The sequence below is a fragment of the Ursus maritimus genome, unplaced genomic scaffold (assembly GCF_017311325.1).
Source record: "Ursus maritimus isolate PB19 unplaced genomic scaffold, ASM1731132v1 scaffold_14, whole genome shotgun sequence".
Taxonomy (NCBI): Eukaryota; Metazoa; Chordata; class Mammalia; order Carnivora; family Ursidae; genus Ursus; species Ursus maritimus.
Window position 1 is genome coordinate 41,534,290 of NW_024423786.1, and position 20,634 is coordinate 41,554,923.

General features: G+C 61.0%; 1 protein-coding gene across 3 annotated transcripts; it reads right to left on the reverse strand.

Moving 5' to 3' along the window:
• Positions 1-127: 127 nt before the first annotated feature.
• Positions 128-19,993, reverse strand: PTH1R (parathyroid hormone 1 receptor). Of its 3 annotated transcripts, XM_040628913.1 has the most exons (14): positions 19,867-19,993; positions 9,726-9,828; positions 7,674-7,808; positions 5,911-6,021; positions 5,689-5,807; positions 5,437-5,531; positions 5,105-5,297; positions 4,491-4,644; positions 2,856-2,916; positions 2,447-2,513; positions 2,084-2,178; positions 1,338-1,479; positions 1,185-1,226; positions 128-670 (listed from the first exon to the last, which is right to left on the reverse strand). In XM_040628913.1, exons 1-14 carry the CDS (start codon positions 19,939-19,941, stop codon positions 278-280), a joined length of 1,785 nt encoding a protein of 594 aa, XP_040484847.1. In that variant the 5' UTR covers positions 19,942-19,993; the 3' UTR covers positions 128-277. The 3 variants fall into 3 exon arrangements, with proteins under 3 accessions (XP_040484847.1, XP_040484848.1, XP_040484850.1); XM_040628914.1 differs by lacking the exon at positions 7,674-7,808; XM_040628916.1 differs by lacking the exon at positions 9,726-9,828 and having other exon boundaries at positions 19,867-19,916.
• Between the last annotated feature and the right edge of the window lie 641 nt (positions 19,994-20,634).

Genomic DNA, 20,634 nt, shown 5'->3' on the forward strand with positions numbered 1-20,634 from the left:
CCAGGGACTGGCCCATGGCCCCTGGAGCCCCTCCAGAGGTGAAACCCAAGACCGTCTCCATGGCTCCCGCCCCTCCCCGCCCCTCCCCTCCCGAGCCCCCCCCAGACCATGGGAAGCTACACACCGCTTCCTTTTCCCTTTTCTTTTCTTTTTTTTTTTTCTTTTTTTCCTGTTTTGTCTTCCCAGCCCCAGCCCTGAGTGGGCAACCGTCCAAACACCCGTCTCTTGGTCTGTCAGCCCTTATGCCCACGGGTCCAACCCTGGCTCGGGTCCCTGGTCACATGACTGTCTCCCACTCCTCCTGCAGCAGGGCGGGCGGCCGCTCCGGCGCTGAGGCCTCCTCGTCCAGCCCAGAGCAGGAGCCATTGAGGAACCCGTCGTCCTTGGGAGCAGCTGTGGCAGGTGGTGTGGCCTGGAGGGTCGGGGCCCCCGGCTTGGTGTGGCCGGGGAGCGGGGGGTGGCCGTTGGTGGTGGCGGCGGTGGGGGCGGCGGCGGGCAGCAGGCGGGGGCTGAGGGGCAGGCCGAGTCCTGTGCGGGGGCCTACGTTGGTCACACTCGTGTGAGACACCATCGGGCCATAGCTGTAACTGCTGCTCCCGCTGCGGGCCTTACGCTTGAAGTCCAGTGCCAGTGTCCAGCGGCTCCAGGATTTCTTGATCTCTGCCTGTACCTGCGATGGCCCGAAGGAGGGCGGACCGTCAGGTAGGCCTCTCACCCCTCCGCCACACGTCCTCTCTTCCTCCCCGCAGCCCCAGCTGTCCCTCATCCCTGCCCCTACAACACTCAGCACCAAGTGGAACCGGAGGCGTGGGGTGTTACTGGAAAATTCCAAGGCCAAGTAAAATCCCGTCATCCTGAGAACGTGGTGCCTGGCTGCAGGCATCCGACACACCCGGAGTCTACAAGGCTCAGATGGCCCCAGGGGTGGCTGAGTCGTTCACTCTGGATTATGGAGCATTCAACCGTGGGGTTGGGAAGGCACGGGCTCTGCCAGAGATCGAGGAGCCCGCAAATCCTAGCACATCCTGAGCCTGAATCATCTGGAAAGACTCTGCCTTCAGAATGTCCTTGGGGATGTTCTCGGAGGAACCGAGGAACCGGGCAGGAGAATGGAGGGACGGGACTGGGGGAACCCGGCACTTCCGCGTCCTCCCCGCCTTGCCCCAGCGCTGTCCCCCGCTTACCTCGCCATTGCAGAAACAGTATATGATGGCGACAAAAAATCCCTGTGGGGAGAGGCGCGTGCTAGGGATCAGGGCCCAGAGGCCGCACCTGCCGCCCCCACCCTGCCCTGCCCGCCCCCCTCCCCCCGCCAGGCCTCGGCCGGGCCTGCGCACCTGGAAGGAGTTGAAGAGCATCTCGTAGTGCATCTGGACTTGCCAGAGCGTCCCTGAGACCTCGGTGTACGGCGTGGCCATGAAGACGATGTAGTGGACGCCGAAGAGCGGCATGAGCACCAGCGTGGACTTGAGCAGCTTCCTGGGCCAGTGGGGCAGGTGGCTCAGGGACGAGCCACTCCCCCTCGGGAGGCACCGTGCCACCCGCACCTGCCCGCCCCAAGCTCAAGCTCCAGGAGCCACTAAGGGGCCTGCGGCTCTGGCCAGAGCGGAGGACAACCCAGTTCACCTGGGACAAAGTGTTCCTAAGGGCCCTTGGTGCTTGCACCCGCTGGTCCTTCTACTGGCACTCACATCCCCCTGGCCTTACCTCTTCATCCCACGGCCCATTCCTCAGGTTTCGGCGGAGCTGCCATCCTCTCGAAGCCACCCACTGCCCACCTGTCCCTTGGACTCCCTACAATCAGCTCTTCAAGGAGAGGTCTGGGTTTGCCCCCCGCCCCCCTTGCAGACCCCAGCTCCGGGGCAGGGCCTAGCCCTGAACGGCCCAGGTTGGCTCTGGGGTGGCCCCAGAGACCGGGGGAGATCACATGACAGCTGGGTGGGGCCAGCCTGGGAGCCAGGAGCTGGGTGCTTCCCTCGACACAGGCTCATTCTTGGGGCCTCGGTCTTTGCTTTGGCACATGGTGCTGGGGTGTGATGACCCCGCTGCTCCGAGGAGCCCGGGCCCGGTGGGCGCAGCTCACCGGTACTGCTGCCTCGTGTCACACCGGCCGGCATTGGTCTCCCGCAGCTTGGTGGCGAGCACCCGGACGATGTTGATGAAGAGGATGAAATTGAGCTGCGGGAGTGAAGGAGGGCTGCATCTCAGCTGCTCCCCAGGAGGGTGGCGGTGAGGGCCCGGGGACCCACGGCCCCGCCCAGGCTCTGCTCGGCCACTGCGTCGCCAAGTGGGCCCCTGTTCTCCCCGACTGGACTGGGGTGGGGGTGAGGTGCCCCTCGGATCTGTGGCTCCAACCCTGGTCCAGGGAAGCCTCTGCAGTCCCCATTGGGGGTGGCCACCGTGCCTGTAGTGCGCCCCCCCCAGCCCGGGTGCCACCCCTGCTCACCACAATAGAGGCCAGGATGGGCACCTGGATGATCCACTTCTTGTTTCCGGAGCTCAAGTCCCAGCACCTGGGGAGGCCGAGGCGTCAGCTCCCACTCCCCATTCCCACCCTTGAGCCTGCCCACAGAGGGGTCCCACAGCTGGTCTGCTCTCACGGCAGCGGGTAGGGACAAAGGACAGGGGGTGTTGGGTATGGCCAGGCCTGAGGACCCCCTCAGACACTGCTTTTGAAGCAGCCTCCTGTGACCCCGAGGGGGTACCTGGCTCGAAGCTGGACAGAAAACTGAAGCTGGGCCCACTCAGGGCCAGGGTACAGGAAGCCCCCTCACATGCTTCACAGAGGAAGAGGGTGCCAGGGTATTTCCGGCCTGTGTCAGGGCCCCGCCGCCCCCTTTTCCACGGGCACCTACCCGGTGTTGGCTAGGGTGGCTCTCACGCTGACCCACACAGCCACGAAGATGGCGGGCAGACCTGTGGGCGCAGAGGGGCAGCGTGTGAGGGACCGGAGGCGCCGCCCACGCTGTCTCTCCCCTCCGCACACCTTGCCAGGCCCATTCCTCTCATCCTTGATGACCCCCAGCTGACCCCATCACTGTCCCCGCCCCCCTCACCCTGGGCCCATGGGCTGCTTGGTGACAGCCACACGCTGGCGTGTGCGGCTCTGCTTCCCACAGCCTCTTCTCGGGGCTCCCGCGCTCAGGACCCAGGGCAGCCCTCCGCCCTCATCCTGGTTCTGCATCTCCTACCCACACATGCAGACCTGTGGGACTCACGGGAAAACAGGGCATCACTGACTTCCCCATGCCCAGTCCATTCCTCCCTTCCCTTTAGGCTCTGGACTGGGAGTTCCTGTGGCGGAGGGGCCGCGTACCAGCCTTTTTCTGTCCCAGCACCACCCCCAACACACACACCCAGCTTGAAAGGTCCCGGCCCCCATGGATGAGGCTGGATGGAATGACAGCTGTCCCAGGCTGAGTAAAGGCCACAGGGGAACCTTGGGGTTCCTGGGCCTGAGTCAGCTCAGATGGCACATGGTACCTCTGAGTGAGCTCTGCCTCTAGACCGGAGCCCAGGTTCCCACCCTCTACCCCCTCACACTTCATTCTAGGTCATTTGCACCCTTGGGAGTGTTGGGTGTGACCCGGGTTTACGGTGGGAAAACGAGCTGTGACGTTCTTGTGTCACCAAGTTCCATTGCTCCAGAGCTGTGTTTCCCGCCCACCCCGACACCCTCTAGCCCGAGTCCAGGTCAGTTCCTGGGACCAGGCCCAGGTCTCCCCCAACTCGGGGGCTTGCCATGGGTGAGGTCAAGGTCAGAGTGTGTGCCAAGGGGCTGTGGCTGTTGACCTGAGAGCTTCCGGGTGCCGAGTGCAGGGAGGGCTTCAGCCACCGGGCCTACCCCTCTGCAGTCTGGCCAGTTGCCCCGGAGCCCAGCCAAGCTCTGGAGCTGCCAACAATAATGGACAATTATCGGTAACTCGATCCCGGAGCCCGCGGGGGAGGAGTGCAGAGCCCCAGCAACCCATTCTGCAGAGGGGCTGCCGAAGCCCAATGATGCCGAGAGGCTGGCCTGGGGCTCTGGGTCATGGCTCGGGCAGGTGGGGTGGCAGTGGCGTGGACAGCTCCATGCAATGAGGGGACTGGTAGGGAAACAGGGCTCAGGGTGCAGGGAGTGTCCCAGACCTCAGCTCCAGCCCTAGGGTGACCTCTGACCCACCATCCCACTCTGATCCTGAGCTGAATCTTGACTTGAGAACAGTCCTTCCCTCTCCTGGGCTGAGCCTCAACGCCAGGTGAATCCGCCTCCAGATGAGCCTCAACTCCAGGCTGAGCCTGGGGGTGAACCCTGACCCGGGCCAAGCCTGGTCACCTGGGCTTGGGATGGGGTCAGACTCAGAGAAGGGTAGGAAGGCCACCCGCTGGCTGCCGCATGTCCAGGACGGGAGAGGCTGTGTACAGGGTGCCTCACCCTCAGTGGCCCCCTTGACCCTGCGGCCCGTGGTCCCACCCTTGCCTGTGCCTCGCTGCCCGCCGCGCCTGCGTACCCCAGCCGAAGACCGTGAAGCCCCACAGGTACTTCTTCTCTGAGAAGAAGGCCATGAAGATGAGGCTATGCAGGTACAGCCCCTCCACCAGAATCCAGTAGTAGTTGGTGGCCAGGAAGTAAAGGAAGAAGGTCACAGCTACCCTGCAGCCCGCCTAGGAGAGCAGCTGGTGTTAGCCAGAAGGCAGGCCTGCATCCGGGGAAGTCGGCGCCGGGCTGGGTGATGGGCTGGGGGGTGCCCATGAGATAGGACAAGTCCTGCTGGTCCAGCAGGGAGGAAGGGCCAGGCTCTGGTCAAGGGCGGAGCTGAGGTGGGCGGGGGCGGGGGGCGCGAGGAGGAGACGTTGCCAGGGGCAGGAGGGCACTCAGGACAGTGGCAGGGGCCAAGGTGAAGAGGGGGAGTGGTTGGGGCTACTGGGCTGAGGCAGGTGTGTTGAGGAAAGTGCCGGGAGGGGGACAATCACAAAGCCCTCGGCGGCAGGGGCGGGGAGCTGGGCGGAGGGGTGCGAGGGACACAGTGGGGTGGCCGTGAGTGGCCCGACGCCCCGTGGTAGCCGGAGGCAGGCGGGGCGGCGAGGCGGGGGCAGGCGCGGGCCGCCGGAGGGGGGCACTCACGTAGCCGGCGGCGGCGGCGGGCGGCGGGGGTGCCTGGGCGATGGCGCGCAGCTCTTCCTCGGTGAGGCGCTCGGCCTCATCGAGCGTGGCGCCCGAGTAGAGCACCGCGTCCTTGACGAAGATGCTCACGGCGCGAAGCATGAAGGACAGGAATAGGTGCATGTGGATGTAGTTGCGCGTGCAGTGCAGCCGCCTGCGGGACGCGCGACAACAGCGTGGGTGGGGGCCCGGGGACACGCGGGGGTGGCCAGGAAGCCAGGCTGTGCGCGCGGCGGGGTGGGGGTAGGGACGCCGGCGCCGGGGAGGGCAGGCCCCGCCCCCGGCCCGCCCACCTGAAGTAGGCCAGGATGAGCACGGCCACGGTGAGGGAGGCCAGCGACACGGAGTAGCCCACGGTGTAGATCATGCCCAGGCGGTCGAACACCTCCTGTGCCGGTGGGGACGCACCGTCAGAGCCCTGGGACTCAGGTTAAGGGTCGGAGGCCGGGTTAAGGTTGCCGGAGGCGGCAGGCCTAGCTCGGGGGTCACCAATGCTGTGGGGGTGACTTTCTCCAGATCGGGTTGGGGAGGGGGAAAGCTCGCACCCGCTCACGAGTCTCATTGGTCAGGAACTTGACACACTCGCTGTAGTTGGCCCATGTCCGGTTGTGCCCAGGCACCAGTTCCCAGCTGCCATTGCGGTCACAGCGTCGGTAGGCATGGCCTGCGGGTCCACGGGGAGGGTCAGGGCAGGCAGAGAGGTCTGGAGCCCTGAGCTCCAAGTCCTGGCACCCCCGTGGTCCCCACCCTACTCCAGCCTGCCTTACCTTTGTGATTGAAGTCATAAATGTAGTCGGGACAGGGCACGGCCACCACCTCACCTGGTGCCCCCAGCGGCCAGCAAAGGATGTGGTCCCACTCGGGCAGGCAGGGGCGCCCTGTGCCCACAGAGACAGACAGACAAGGTGGGGGACACCAGTCAAGTCCATGGTTAGTGACCCAGAAGAATGAACACACCTGTGGTCGCTGGCTCCCTCAGGGACAGGTGTGCCCCAGGACTGGAGAACTCAGGCCTGGGGGGTCTGGAGAGAATGTATTGAGCCTTACTACCTACTGTGTCCTGCATAGAGTTGCGTCCCGGCCTCACAGAATTCACCCACAGCCCCTATATGCGAGTACTGGCACTGGCCCTATTTTCTAGATTGGCTGGTGGAGGCCAAGAGAGGCAAGTGATTTGCCGAGGTCATACAGCCTAGGGCCCTGCCCTCCTCAGGTACTCAGTCCCTGGCCAGCCCTCTCTCTTTTTCCTCTGCCCTTGGTCTCACCTCCAGGTGTCCTTGGAGAAGGGCAAATGCCCAGACTAACTCCCTTAGCTGAGAATGCTTTCCGTGTGACCCTTGCCCAGGATCCAGAGGCGGGAGGCAGGAGGTCTAGCTTCCAGTCCCAGCTAGACTCCCGAAGAGCTGCTGACCTCACGCAGGTGTCCCCCCTCTTTGCGGTCCAGGTTCCTCACTGGGTATCTGGGATTGACTGGATCAGCCCGTGCTTCCACCACCATCCCAGACCACCCTACGCACCTGCTGTGAGACTCCAATGACCACTCGTAGGGGGAGGTATAATTCCCCAAATCTAAGTGCTAATTGTGGGGTTCAAAGACAGGGTGACATATCCTCTTGGGGCTCCAGCCTCATAGCAGAGATACTAAGTGACCTTGGAGGGTCCCCAGACTCTGAATCTTCTGCTTTCCACCCCCCCCAACTCCCTTCTTCCCCCCTGCAGGGCTCCAACCACAGGACTCTCCAGCCATCCTGGAAGGCTGCCTTGATGGCTGGACCCACCCCAGCTTGGTGAAAGGCTCTCTGTCCTGGGCACCATATTCCCAGCCCCGCCTGGCTAGGCCCACAATTCCCTCTGGTCCCTGGGGAGCCACAGGGTGACCACAGCCTCCCAGATGTGGCCCATCTGGAATCTGCTGCCCACCCAGCCGGTTCAAACCGGCCCTGTGGCTGCAGCCTGGGCTCTGCGTTTGTCTCTCCTTACCTTCCTGAGGGACAACACAGCCCTGCATCTCCCTCCCTCTGTTTTCTTCTCCCCTCCTCGTCCCACTGTCTCAGCCCTGCTGCTCCACGGCCACCCTCCTCCCCTGCTCTGTGTCTATGGCCCACCACACTATGTGTTTGGGTGCACCCTCCTCTGACACACTGAGTCCCAGTCCCAGTTTATGCCTCCTGGTCCCCTCTCTGTCTCTCCCTCTCTTTGTATCTCTCCTTGCCCCTCTGTCTCCCAGGTTCTCTGTCATCTCTCTCCATGGGAGGGGCCAGAGCCCTGGGTCCACCCCTGGGGTAGTGCAGGGCAAGTGCTCTGCCCAGATCTCCTGGGGGCCCAGCCCCATCCAGCTACCAGCCCCCTGCACATGATACCTTCTGGGCTCTGTGTCCTCCCAGCCCCTCCCCTGCTTTCCTGGGGAGGTGGTCACAGCCTCTTCCTGTCCACAAGAGCTGGAGAGCATGAGCGCACAGAAAGGGGGTAGAGCAGTGGGGTGGGTGGGTCCCAGCCCGTCTGGGATGGATGCTCAGAGGCACAGACGTACCTCGGTGCCTGCTGCCAGTGGGTGCCTCCTTGTCCTCCTCAGACTCCGGGTAGAGCTTCCCAGATGCCTTCTCTTTCTTAGGCTTCCCTGATGTGGACGCAGATGCCCATCCTTTGTCTGATTCCATTATGTCAGCTGGAGAAACCAGGGCAGTTATGGCTGTCAACTGTGCTATGGCAGGAGACCCAGGGAACCCTCCTACCTCTGAGGCACCCCCTTTGTATGGTGGGGGTTGATGCCTGCCCTGCTGACAGCCCAGGCTGTTGCGAGAGCTGAGGTAACAGGCGAGAAAGTGCTTTACAAACTGTAAAGCGCTCATCGGGTGCAGAATTAAGCGGAGAGCACGGAGACTGTCAACAGGAGGTTCAAATGGGAGCGCACACCAGGCGGGCGTGGGATCAACCAGTGGGCTGAGCGGTAAGTGTGGGCAAGACACGGGCAGAAGCAATGTCCTCTGACCCAGGAGCGGAAGCCAGAGCCCATGCAGGAGGACAGGGCCCCGCCAGGGGGCGCAGGACAAAAGTGGACAGTAGGGGTGCTGTCCGCAGAGGTTAAACAGTGAAAATGAAGGCGGGCCAGGGCACGGTGTAGCTCAGGAAGCTGGTGGTGTGGACAACTTGAGCAAGAGTGTGCAGTGTGCAGTGTTGAAGCAAGTCTACCTACCCGTCCCCTGCCCTCGGATACTTGAGCTAGGAGTTCCCAGAGTCCACAGAGGGACCCTGGAGGCTGTCTGAGTTGGGCTGGCCTTTCTCTCCATTAGAGCTGTTCGAGGTCTCTCCACCTCGCTGAAAAGTCTCCCTCATTATCTGACTTGTGTCCCTTCAGTTACAGCCCGAGCAGGGCCCCCGGCCCTCCCAGGTCAGGGTTTGTGGCAGTAACGCAAGGCTGAGCGCAAACACCTCGACTGGGCTGGAATGGCTGTGATCCTGCCTGACCCCGGGGTGTTAGGAGGGACGGGAGCAGGAGGACGGGGTGGAGCTGGAAGAGAGGGGCTCCATCAGGACATGGCATTGGGGGGGGTGCCTCCGGGCACCTTCCACAACTAGGAAGAGCGCTGGGTTCAGGACCCAGGGTGTGGGGCCCCACCTGACCCCCAGATTCTGATGTGACTGGGGCGGGGAACCACAGAGATACCAGCGAGGCCAGTGTGGACAGGGCTGGGACTGCAGAGACCATGTGAATGCCTGTGACTATGAGCACAGTCCGTGTGCTACAGAGTGTGTCACTGTGTGCCCTTGTGTCCCCGGCAGTCTAGGGGCCAGCTCCAGACAGGAAGCTGGTCTCCTGGCCAGTCAGGCGGGGCCTGGGCCTCTTCCAGGTTGATGAGATTAATCAGACAGGCGGCAGAGGCCTGGATGGATGCTAATGAGCTCCCATCTCCGCTTCCAGGAAGTGGACTCAGGGAAGAGACCAGCTGGAGATGGGGCAGGAGTTGGGAAGGCAGGTGAGGGCCCCTCCCGCCTTGGCCTTGGCAGGGGTCCCTGAAGATGCTATGCTGGTGTGCAGAAGCCCTCCTGACCCCTGGTCAAACACCCTCTCCCGGACAGTGACCATGACTCAGAGTCATAGATACCCAACCCGACCCCTCTATCCTCCTCCCCATCTAGTCCCATGGACCCTTGATTATGACCGTGGACAGCTCAGCCTTGTCCTCTGACCAGGTGGCCTTCTTCAAAGACCTACTTATTCTTCTGGACCTGCCTTGGATACCTCCTCCTCCAGGAAGCTGTCGCAGTACACCCCAGTGGGGTTTGGCACCCTACTCAGAGCTCCTAATCCTGGTGTGCCTTGCCAGATCCAAGCCTGCTGTGGATGGTTCGGACTGTGGCTGCCTTCGCACTGCCCCGATGCTACCCTGGGAGGGAAGGCTCTGCATTTCAGCCTGCTCACTTTGATCACACCTGACCCCCCTTTTAACCGGGAGCCCCCTCTCCTGATGGCGCTTGGTTCTGCATCCTAGGCTCTCACTTTCATTGGGCCCCTCCCTCCCTCTCTGGACCTGGCCCCCAGACCCTCCTTCTTTGGCCCCGCCCCACCCGGCTCCGCCCCCACCTGGCCTCTGCAGGACTTCTTTGAGCCGCTTCTGGCATTGGGCCTGGGCGCGGTGCAGCAGGAAGATCTGCTCCTCTTTGGTCATGACGTCATCTGCATCCACCTACCAAGTTGAACGTCAGACTGCAGGTAGGCCTTTCCAGCGCACTGCCAGGTCCCACGACCATCCCAACCTCCCTAACGGACTCCCCCCTTTCCAAAGGCTCTGAGTCTAGAATCTGGGAACTTTGCCTTATGTAGCTCCCATTTTACAGATGGGAAGCTGAGGCTCCAAAGGGCAGAGCCTGTCCCACCCGAAGGATAAAAGAGGGATGGGGGATGTCCCCTGCCTGTCCGCTAGTAACCCTGCGGGCTGCAGCCACTGATATTCTCTGTTCAGTCTGTTCCCCAAGGGTATACGGGAAAGGGATGGAATGTCCCAGGATGGATCCTCACAGGATCCTGTCTGTTGGGGACCTGGTGGGGAGAGGGGGTGGATAAGGAGTGGTGAACTCTGGGGAAATAAACCAGGCCTGGATTCTTTCAAGCCCTAGTGCCCTGGGGGACCTTGGGAGTCACCAATTTCCATCCTGGCCCTCTCCCCAGTCACCGCTTTCCCCAGTGAATGGTGAGTGCCTCAGCTGCTCCCACCCTTGCGGTCCCAAGAGCTAGAGGTCAGAGGAATTGCTGGCCAGTGGTCTGGCTGGGCGGGCACTCCTGTGCTGGCTGTGAGTGGGAGTCACCCACATCCCACTGCTTATCTGGAAGCTCCTTCCCCCCAAGCAGACTCTGTGTTCTGACGGTGCTGACAGGCAATTTTGCTCCTGCTGTTCCCTCTGGAACGTGCTTCCTTCCAACCTGCACACCCCCGGCCCTGGCTGCCACCCACTGGGATACACTGGCATCATTTTGAGGAAGAGAACAAGAACATCATGGGCATGGGGCGGGGGGGAGGGGGTCTCACCCTGAACCTGTGTTCCCCTGACTTAAGAGTTCGAGGTGGGTCAGAGGAACGGCAGCATCCTGCCCTGGGGACAGCTCAGTGTGACCAAGCCTAGCTACTTCCATGAGTGGGACCCACGGAGGTTAATACATCCCTCACGTCACCCTCCCCCTTCAGTGGGGCCGAGGCCCCTCAGACACCCGGGCTTGGGACATGTCTGTCCCCTTAGACCCCCTCTGCCCCAGAGCAGGGCTGTGTCCCCTCAGATTCCACAGGGCAGAGCCTGGCCCCCCTCAGACCCTCAACAGGCAGAGCTGCCGCCCCTCCGACATCCCAAGGCCGGTCTCCTGTCTGACTGGAGCGTTGCAGGGCGGAAAGCCAGGGGGAGGCAGGGAAGGAAGGAGGCGGGCTGGGGAAGGGGCGGGCTGGCCGGGCGGGGCGGGTCAGGGAGCCTGGCTGCAGGGTGAAGTTAATTGACCGCGTCTCTCAGTGGCAGCAGCGAGGGCTTCCAGGGCCAAGGAGTCTCCAATTGGCTCGGCCGGGCTGGGGTTCCGCTGGTTTCACTTAGCGGAGGCGCGTGCGCGTCTGTGCGCGTGCGCGGCGGCGCGTCGTCCAGCGGCCCGCGCTCTCGGTCTGGCGGGTGGTGCGCTCCAGGGGGTCCCTGTTTGTGCATTCTCCCCTGGGGACTGTCCAGCATGCACATCTGGGAGGTGAGCCTCAGGTGTCTGGGCACATGCGTGTGTACGTGTGTTTCTGGGCAAAGGTCCGCGTCTGCGCGTCTGCCACTGTGTCATGCGGCTGTTCCTTAGCAGGAGTGTCTGTCGGGTGTCTGTGCTTCTGCGTGTCCCTGGAGTCTGAGTTGGACCCTGAGATCAGCTGAATCAAGGCCCATGGACCCCCCAGGAAGGGCTGGAGCAGATTCCCATGTGCTCGCTCCTCTCTCGGGGCTTTGCCCCCACCTTCCCCAGCTACAGCCGACTGGCGCAGAAGTAGCCTTGAAGGATGGGGCTCGAGGGGGGACAACTGGACCTGCCCTAATTCAAGGGGCTCCAAGATTAACCAGAAGTTCTCTTTGTGCCTCTGGCATTGGGGATCCAGGCTGCTGAGGAGTCTGAACACTGCGTAGCTGCCCTGCTCACCCTGACCCATCATCAGCCCCTTCGCTACCATTTCCATCATTTCAACTAGCACCTCCATCAATAACCACCACCGCCATCACCGACCATCATCACTTTGACCAACACCACCAGACACAACCATCACCATCCGCCAGCACATCACCACCGTGAGCACTGACTACTATACCAGCAGTATAACCACCACCACCAGTGCTATTCCCACGACGACCGACACCACTACCACCGGTATTACCACCACCTGCATCACCACTATCACCATCACCACCAAAGGCAACATTAACACCGTCACGGCCATCACCATTACCACCACCAGCCCCAACCACTGTCTGTAATGCCTCTGCCGTCGTCTTATTCTTACTTCCTCACCACACCCCTGTCCCCACCCCTTCTTCTACGCAGCTCCATCTCTCTCAAGACAAACAGATACTGCAGCGTGTTTTTTCCAGGTGATGGAAAGCTCTTGAGTGACTGAGGCTTCTGCCAGTCCCCAAAGACAGCCCTCCCAATAGACAGACTGGCCCACCAGTGTGACTGAAGGCAGGAAGTCATGCATTGAAAACGGCCCATGTGGCAGACTGACAGACGGACAGGTGTGCTAGCTGGGTGATGACCAGGAACGAACACTCACTCTCCCACAGGACCGAGGCATCTGCTCAACCTCCACCTACTGCTGTTGGCTTTCCCGCCTCTGTGGCCAAGAGGAGGCACCCCCTCTTCTCTGGAGTCGGGTTTCCATAGGGGGCTGGGAATGCCCAGGAGAAGGGAACTGATGTGCCTCCAGCCACCCCCAACCCCCAAAGCCTCCATTCATCCTCAGGGATGGTGGCCCCCCTCTGGCCTCCCTGAACTTGTAGAACCCATTTCTCTGTCCCCCAGTGATGGCACAGCTGCCACCACAGCAAGAGGAATCCGAGCCAGGGTCCAGGAAGCACTTACCCAAGGAAAGGAAGGCAGGGCCGCACCAAGCTCATTCCCACTTGCCCTCGAGAGCAGCTCCCCTGCCTGCCATGGTCCCGTTCGCCCCTCCCTCCGGCTGCGCCCTCTCCTCATCCAAAGAGATTCTGCTGGCCAGCACTGGAGCTTGAGTCCCACCTCTGCTGCTGACTGGCTCTGTGTCTAGGAAAGTTGCTTAACCCTTGCGATCCAGGTGATCATTGGGCTGTTGGAGAGGATTCAGGAGAGCCTGGCATGGGCGGGGACGGGGCAAAGCTGGTGGCTATGCTTGCTCCCGTTAGCAGCGGCAGCAGCAGCACATCATGGCTCTCCTACTCTGGCTATGGGCACCCCTGCTGCTGGGCACTGAGGGTGGCCCCAGGCTGGGGACCTAGAGTGGCAGGGGGAGATTGGGTAGATGACTACGTCCAGGGGGCCACAGTGAGGGCTGGCTGGGAGGTGGGACTCCAGGAGGGTGGGGAACAGGGAGTATAGGAGGGCCTACTGGGTGAAGTGTGCCTAATGAGCTTTTGGGGTGATCCAACCTGGACTCGGAGTTAGGTCACTGCCAGGCCCCTGGGCTTGGGGGCGAGAGAGCCCTTCAACTGCCTCTGCCCTGACCGAGGAGGCCTTATGTCCTGGGGGTGAAGGGGAAAGTGCAGGCAGCTCTGATTGCCCTCCTGGCCTGGTGACTCTGTCTGCTGCTCCCTCTCCCCACCTTGCCCCTTTCCCCTTCCTTGGCAGAGTTCAGGTCTTTCGGGCCCAGCTCCTGGTGTGAAGGACTCAGGCCTGTATCAGTTTAGATCTAGAGAGTCTGCAGATGGTGGGTTTCAGGGGCCAGGGCTGAGGGACCCAGGGCTGGATCATGGCCCAGGGTCACCTACCACTGATGGGGCCACCCAGCCCTGCCACCAGGTGTGCCGAATCCCCCCCACCTCCCTCTTATGGTCTTGGGTTAGGGCTCGGCTCCAGTGTCCCTCGCTGGAGCACACTCCCTGTGTTGAACCCCCCCACACACACACAGAGCCTTCCTCTGAACACACAGGGGGTGGGGTGATGCCCTGACCTCATCCCCGAGCCGGGGGAATAGGGACAGGGGCAGCCCGGGAGCAATGAGCAGGTGTCTGGGGGGCTCCAGGCAGGGTGTAGGTGAAGGTTGGAAGCCTGTCTGTTATTTACAAACATAGAAGCTGCTGTCCCAGGGAGAGAGTAGTGTGTGGTCAAAAGGCCCGGATGTGTTTCTCATTTCCTGAGTTCAGAAGCCCAGATGAAGAGAAAAGCCATCTGCTCCCTACCCTTCCCCCGGGGGGCAAGCAGCTCCTTCGACCTCAGCTTGCAGGGAGCCCCACTAAGGACGGTGTCGGAGTTGGGGGCGGGAGCGGTGGTGGCAGTGGGCGTGGAGGCGAGGACAGTGAGGAGGCAGCAGTGAGGCTGCTGATGGTGATGGAGGTGTGACGCTGACAGTGGTGGTGGAGAAAGCCAGTTCCATGCCACTGACCGAAGGAGGGCCACTCCTCTCAGTTTCTCTCCAAAGCGCCAAATTCCACACATTTGCTGTCTGTGATCCCAGACATGCCTACATTCCCCTCCAGGCAAAACTAAGAAGGAAATACAAGGGCTACTTCTTCAGCGGCAGATACCTCTGTCTTTGGGAAAGGGGCTTCTTCCCCTGGATGCCATTAGCCTCGAGATGCCCTCTTGGGTCATCTCATCCATCCCTCTGCCCCGGTTCCACCTGGCCCCCTGGGGGAAGGAGCCTGTGGGCTTCCCGCTCACCTCTAGAAAAAGCAGACCTGCCTGGGTCCATCCAGCCCTTCTGCCTGTTGGCGCCAGCCATCGACCCTGGTGCTTTATCCCCATCTCCTTGACCTTCCAGCACATCCCCATCTAACAAATGGGGACACTGAGGCTCCGAGTCACAGTTAAAGAGAAGCAGCAGCCCTGGAGGAAGGACGCAGCCCCAGGGACGCCCTGGTGCGCCAGCCTCAGTGTCAGCGGTCCAGAGCCCTTCCGAACGGTACCTTCCGCGGCATCAAGCAAGCGCCTCCCAGCAGAGCCTCGGAGGCAGCCTGCACAAGGGGAAGTCGGGGTGGGGGCAGACAGAGAGGGGATCGCGTGGCGATGGTGTCGGTGATGGCATCTGGTGCTCAGCTCTGACGGGACAGAGGACAGTGGTGCCCTGGGGTCAGCAGCGAGGGGAGCTGTACCTCCAGAAAAGGCAGAAGAAGAAAACCTCGGCTCACAGGGGACCCCCTCGTGACCTCCTGGCCTTCCTGCACCTCTTCTCCCGGATCCACTACTGGGACCTGTGCTGGCACCCCTCGATGTCTCCCGTGCCAGCTGGCTAGGGACTGCTCCCCGCCCCTTGCTGCCCTCCGTCTGTCCGGCTGGCCCGAGCAGGCTGGGACGGGCTCCCTGCCGGGGACACTCCTGCCCCGCCACCGCTGACAAGTGCTGACTTTTCCTCCCCCTCTCCAGGCCTTCCTGAACAGGCTGCCTGTGTTCAGGGCTGGGAGGGGCCGGGGGGGAGGCACTGTGACGCCTCTCATCCTGGCCAGCGTGGACGCCTTCAGGGCAGGCGGTGGGATGGAGCCCGGGATGGCGGAGTTGGCTGCTGGACCTTGTGGACCTTCACAGGCGGCCTCTACCTGGCTGGCAGGACCAAGGCCCGGAAGGATAGTACGGCCTAACCTAACCGAATGCCTGGTCAGCAGAATAGGATCCCACCAGGTCTCACCTCCGCACAAGGCCGGTCCCAGAGTTGGGGTTCCTTAGGGTTTGGAGGTTTCCCACGTCTTTGCGAACCTGAGCGAAACCCTGCACTCTCTCCCAGTCACACTGTATTTTGCAGACAACTCTGGGGGTCTGCAAACCCCCCAGCCCACCCTTTCTTTTTCCTAGGGACTCTCTCTCTGAAAGAGCTGCCTTCCTGGTGTGGTGGCTGGACCAGGGAGTGTCCCCAGAAGGCCCACAACAGGAATCTGGGGGAGGCCGCTTGACGCCTCATTAAAACATTCCGAAGAAAACCCAAGTTCCCGGGAGGGCTCGGCCCCCCTCCTCCTGCTCTGTCCACAGGCCGTTCCCAGAGCTGGGGTGTGGGGGGGGGGGTGTTTAAGGGCAGGTGATATAAAAAGCTTCAACAAATCAATACAAAAAAAGACAAATAACCCATAGAAAGATGAGTAATGGCTCCGTGCAAGCTCTTAGAGGAGGGACAATAGGCCAACGTAAAGTCCAAAAGCTCACGGTAATTGGCAAATTAAAATGGCAAGAGACACCATTTTTCGCCTATCCGAATGGCAGAGCTGCAAAGCCTCCTCCTACCCTAAGAGACCGAGGGTGTGTGGGGGGAGACCCTCCTGGTCACTACGGGTCCTATGAGGAGTAACGGGCACAGGCCTTCTAGAGGGCAGTGTGGCCGTGCCTAATACAATCGAGAAACTTGAAGTGCTCAGACCCGGCAATGACAAAATCTAGAAATACCCTACAGGGAAATGGTCACACGGGGACACAGACGGCATTTCAACGAGCTTCCCCGCCACCGTCTGGAATGACATGCACGCACACAAAAGATGCAGGAAAGCGCTAAACGTACATTTCTAGGGACTGCTCAATGAACCCCAGATTTTGGAATACTGTGCACCATTAAAAAAACCAGATTTCTATTTACTGACAAGAAGATCTCCAAGACACACCTTTAAGTAAAAAAAAATAATAAATAAATAAAAATAAATAAAAAATGCACACGGCAGAGCCTTACCTACAAAACAGACACCATACATTTAACGACACGCCGAAAGCCACAGAAAAAACTGTCTGCTTTAGACGGAGGCAAAAATCTTTTGGAAGATTTGGTATCTTTTGGAAATAAACAGAAAAAGGTCTGGGAGGATATCCCCACCCAGACTGTTAAAAATGGTTTTCGCTAGAGGAACACTGGGACTTGGGAGTCATCAAGGATGAATTCTGTTTAATCTGTATGATATGACTCTTCGATGAGAAAGGGCATGTGCAAGTATTAGTTTGATTAAACATAAGAAAATAAAAGTAAAATAACAGAAGGATTTTATGAAAGAAAGAAACAACGAAACAAAGAAAGAAAAGAAAAGGAAGAAATATGTAAAAAACCCCACAGTCTCCGGCCAGCACGATCCCTCACCTCGATCCCTCACCTCGCTTTGGAGGAAGCAGCTCAGTGTGAGAGTCTGAACACCGGGGTTCAAGTCCCATCCCTGCCACAGACCCTGCATGAACCTCGGGGCCCTTTCCCATAAAACGGGCGGGTGAAAGGACAGACTGAGAAAACACTGGTGACGGTTTCTGGCTCAGAATGGGAGGACAGTCATTATTTAATACATGGTGGTTCCTTCTGCTCTTTAAAGGAGGATCTGTGGCCACGCTGGCCCTGGCACAGGGGAGGGGTCCCCTACACACCCAGCCAAGACAGTCCCTTCTGTGTGTGACCCCGACGTGACACCTCTATGCTCAAAGCCTGCCCCCCCATGCTGACCTGCTGCCTCTCCCACTGCCGTTTCTCCTCCACTTGTGTATGCTGAGGGCGTCCTTCGGATGAGGCACCCCCAAGGATAAGACCACCCCTTTGCCCCCTACTCACAATCTGTGGGCCCATGCCTTCCTCCAAAATTCACCCCACCTGACCCCCAACTCACAGCTGCTATTCCCTGTAAGGACACGGTGAACCAGCTAGCTGAGTCTGGCCACAGCTGGTGTCCTCCCAGCGGGATGCTTTTTGGTCCCCGAACCCTGAGGTCCTTGGAGGCGTGAGCCTGCTCTTGGGACTGGCTGGGCAGGCAGCATACAGGTTTGGTGACAGGGGCTATCGGTTGAGTTTGATGGGCTTGGTGGGCGTCAGCACAGGTCTGGGTGGGAATGGCAGCCCCTGGGTTCAAAAGAGGAAGCTGGCAGGCTGTCAGTCTCTCGCTGGCTCCAGCTGAGCCCAGGGGGCCTACAGGGTATTGGGTGATCCTTGGGCCACATCTTCTAGCCCGAAACCCAGGGTGCATGGCCTGAGTATCCAGCCACTGATGTCCCAACAAGGTCTCAGGGCAGACCCAGCCATGGCATCCCTCCTCCTGCCCTGTCCTCAGACCTGAACCAGGGCTAAGCCAGGCAAATTCTCTTCGCGTGCCTCAGCTTCCCCAGAAAGCAGTGTGGGGCCCTGGGGACCCATTACCCCCTCCCCTTGGAGACACAGGGCTTGGCCCTAGATTGGCAATGCAAGAAGAAATGGTCGTATTGATCGTGGGCTTCAGATTACTTTAAAAGTGGGAACAGTTTTAACAAAACCTCTTAGAGGATTGTTGGAAAGATTAAACTAGTTAATATGGTAAAGTGCTTAGGACAGTGTCTGGCAGGTAGAAAGCGCTAAAAAAGCATTTATTAAATAGAAATAAGAAACGATAGACCTGGGTGCACGTGTGCTCACAAATGCACACACATACACACACGTACGCACTACTACGCCCCTGCAAGTCACGTGCAGACCCACCGCTTTGGACACATGTGTTCACAGGCGACTCAGACACACATTCACATGGACGTAGAGAACAGCCTGCCCAGAGTCTCAGCGAGCCCTGCTCTGACACACAGACGGCTCTCAGCACACTCACGCCCATCGTCCTGTCTACCCCAGGGATGTGCACACAGACCTCGGGCGGGCTCTGCACACACCCTGGAAGGGACCCTGGGGAAGGTGAGCCTGGCCCAAGGGGAAGGTGGGGAAATGGCTCTGGGTCCTTGCATTTACCTCTGCTTGAGTCTCTGAGCCTCGACTTCCCCATCTACAAGTCCTCGTGTGGGGTGAGGTCTCTGGCTTTGGGGAGCCAGAGTCGTGAGGGCACGGGCACCAGGGAATGGGGCTCACTGAGGCCCCGGAGGAGAAGAGAGCCTCACTCAGCGCAGGGGATTCTCAGGCAAAGGTTTCTCACTGTTTTTCACAGATGGGGAAACTGAGGTGTGGAGGATAGCCCCAGGTCACAGGGGCTTCGGCAGAGCTGGAGGAATCCCAGAGCTCCTGCCTTCCCGCCTCAGGTTCTGCCTGGGTAGGGAGCTGGTCGGGAGAAGGTGGCTGCCTGCCTGCCTGCCCGTTTCTCTAGAAGACAGATGCCCCCACCTGGGAGGTACTGGGGAGGCAGCACGGGCCTTGAAGTCGGACACACAGGCAGACAGCCTCCTCCGCGGCGGTGGGCTAGTCCTCCGGGACAGGGCTGCTGTGGGATCAGACTGACTCCCCAAGTCTCAGCCCCCAGTCTCTGGCCCATGAAGAGGAGGATGCGTCTCTCCGTGTCTCCAGTCCCTCCGCGTCTCCAGCTCTCGGCCTCCGCCAGTCCCTACCTCGCTCCGCTATTCTTGGCCTGTCTACTCCTTCTGCTCTGGGGAGCTCTCATTCCACCCCCTTTGTCTCTCTCCTCTCTCTCTGGCCTTATCTCCCAACCTGGCTCTTCTTCTCCCTCTGACCTCCTCTTGGCTTCGGCTCTCAGGAGGGTACACAGGGGGTCCCTCACTCACCAGAGTCCCCCTGCAGCATGTTTCTCCTGGACGAGTGTTCTGTGAGGTCGGGCTCCTTCAGGAGACCTCCATCCTTCCTCCGTGTCACACCACACCCGCCTCCCTGGGCAAGAGCGTCCGTGCGTGTGTACGTGCATGTGATCGTGAGGGCTGGAGGGCACCCCTAAATCCTACCCCCTGCCTGGGGGATTCTGACCTCAGACCCACAGCCCTGTGTCCTGGATTGCAAACAAAACTTGCAGAAAACCGAGGTCCCAGAACAAAGTCTGTGGGACCCTACATCAGGGCCAAAGCCCAGCCCCCGGCTAGATCACACTGTCATCCCTGAAGGAGACACAACCAGACCACGGGTGCTCAGACGCAGACGATAGAGGAACCCCAACTACAGCTTTCCAGACCTGGGACCCCAAACCCAGGCTTTAGAAATAAGGGGACCATAGGCATCAGGAACCGAGTCCAGACATCCCAGAGACAGCAGACACCTAGGATCTCGGGTCGGAAGGAACGCTCCTCCAAAGTTCGGATTACTCAGGGAACCCAAGACTCTGCGTCCTGGACCCACCCCAGGGACCGCAGAGCAAGCCCGCAGCCTGTCCTGGAGTGCGGGCGAGGGACTTACCAGCGCGTACGCGGAGCTGAGCACCGGGCAGCAGAGCAGGAGCGCCAGGCCGGGCGCGATCCGGACGGCCCCCATCGCCACCGCCTAGGGCCCCGTCCCTCGGGGCAGCCGCCGCCGCCGGCCCTGGTGGTGGTGGTGGTGGGGTACAGAGCTGCGTCAGGCCGGGCTGCCCCGCCCACGCCCGGGCCTAGGGGACCCCGGAGGCCAGGCGGCCCGAGGCCCCGGGGCCCGGCGCGGAGCCCATGCGCCGAGGGCTAGCGAGCGAGGGAGCGCAAAGGAGAAAGAGAGGGAGGGAGGAAGGGAGGCAGCCGGGGGCCGGGCGGGCGGCGGGCGGGCGCCGAGCGCTGCGGAGCTGCCCGTCTGCCTCGGAGCGGAGAAATCACATCCATATGGCCGGGCCCCCCGCCCCCGGCCCGCCCCCCGCCCCCCTCCCGCGCCGCCTTTTCTTTCTTTTTTTTTTTCTTTTGGGGAACTGGGAGCTGTGGCTTCGCCCCACGCCCAGTGGGGGAGGGGTCGGGGGAGGGGTTGGGGTCGCGGTCTGCGGGGGGCGAACCGGGCTGTTATTTTTAGCTCCGAGGCTAGCGCAAGGAGGGGGGGCGGGGCGGGGGGCGCGTTTTGAGCACTCGGGGCGTGCTGCTGAGGGACGCGATCCCAACTTTGCAAAGACACTGAGCCTTTCGGTGCTCGGGCCGCCAGCTCTCTGCCCCTCAGCCCCCTCGGATCCCCATCCTGCCCGCGGCCGCCTCCCGAACCCTCTCCCCATCCTGG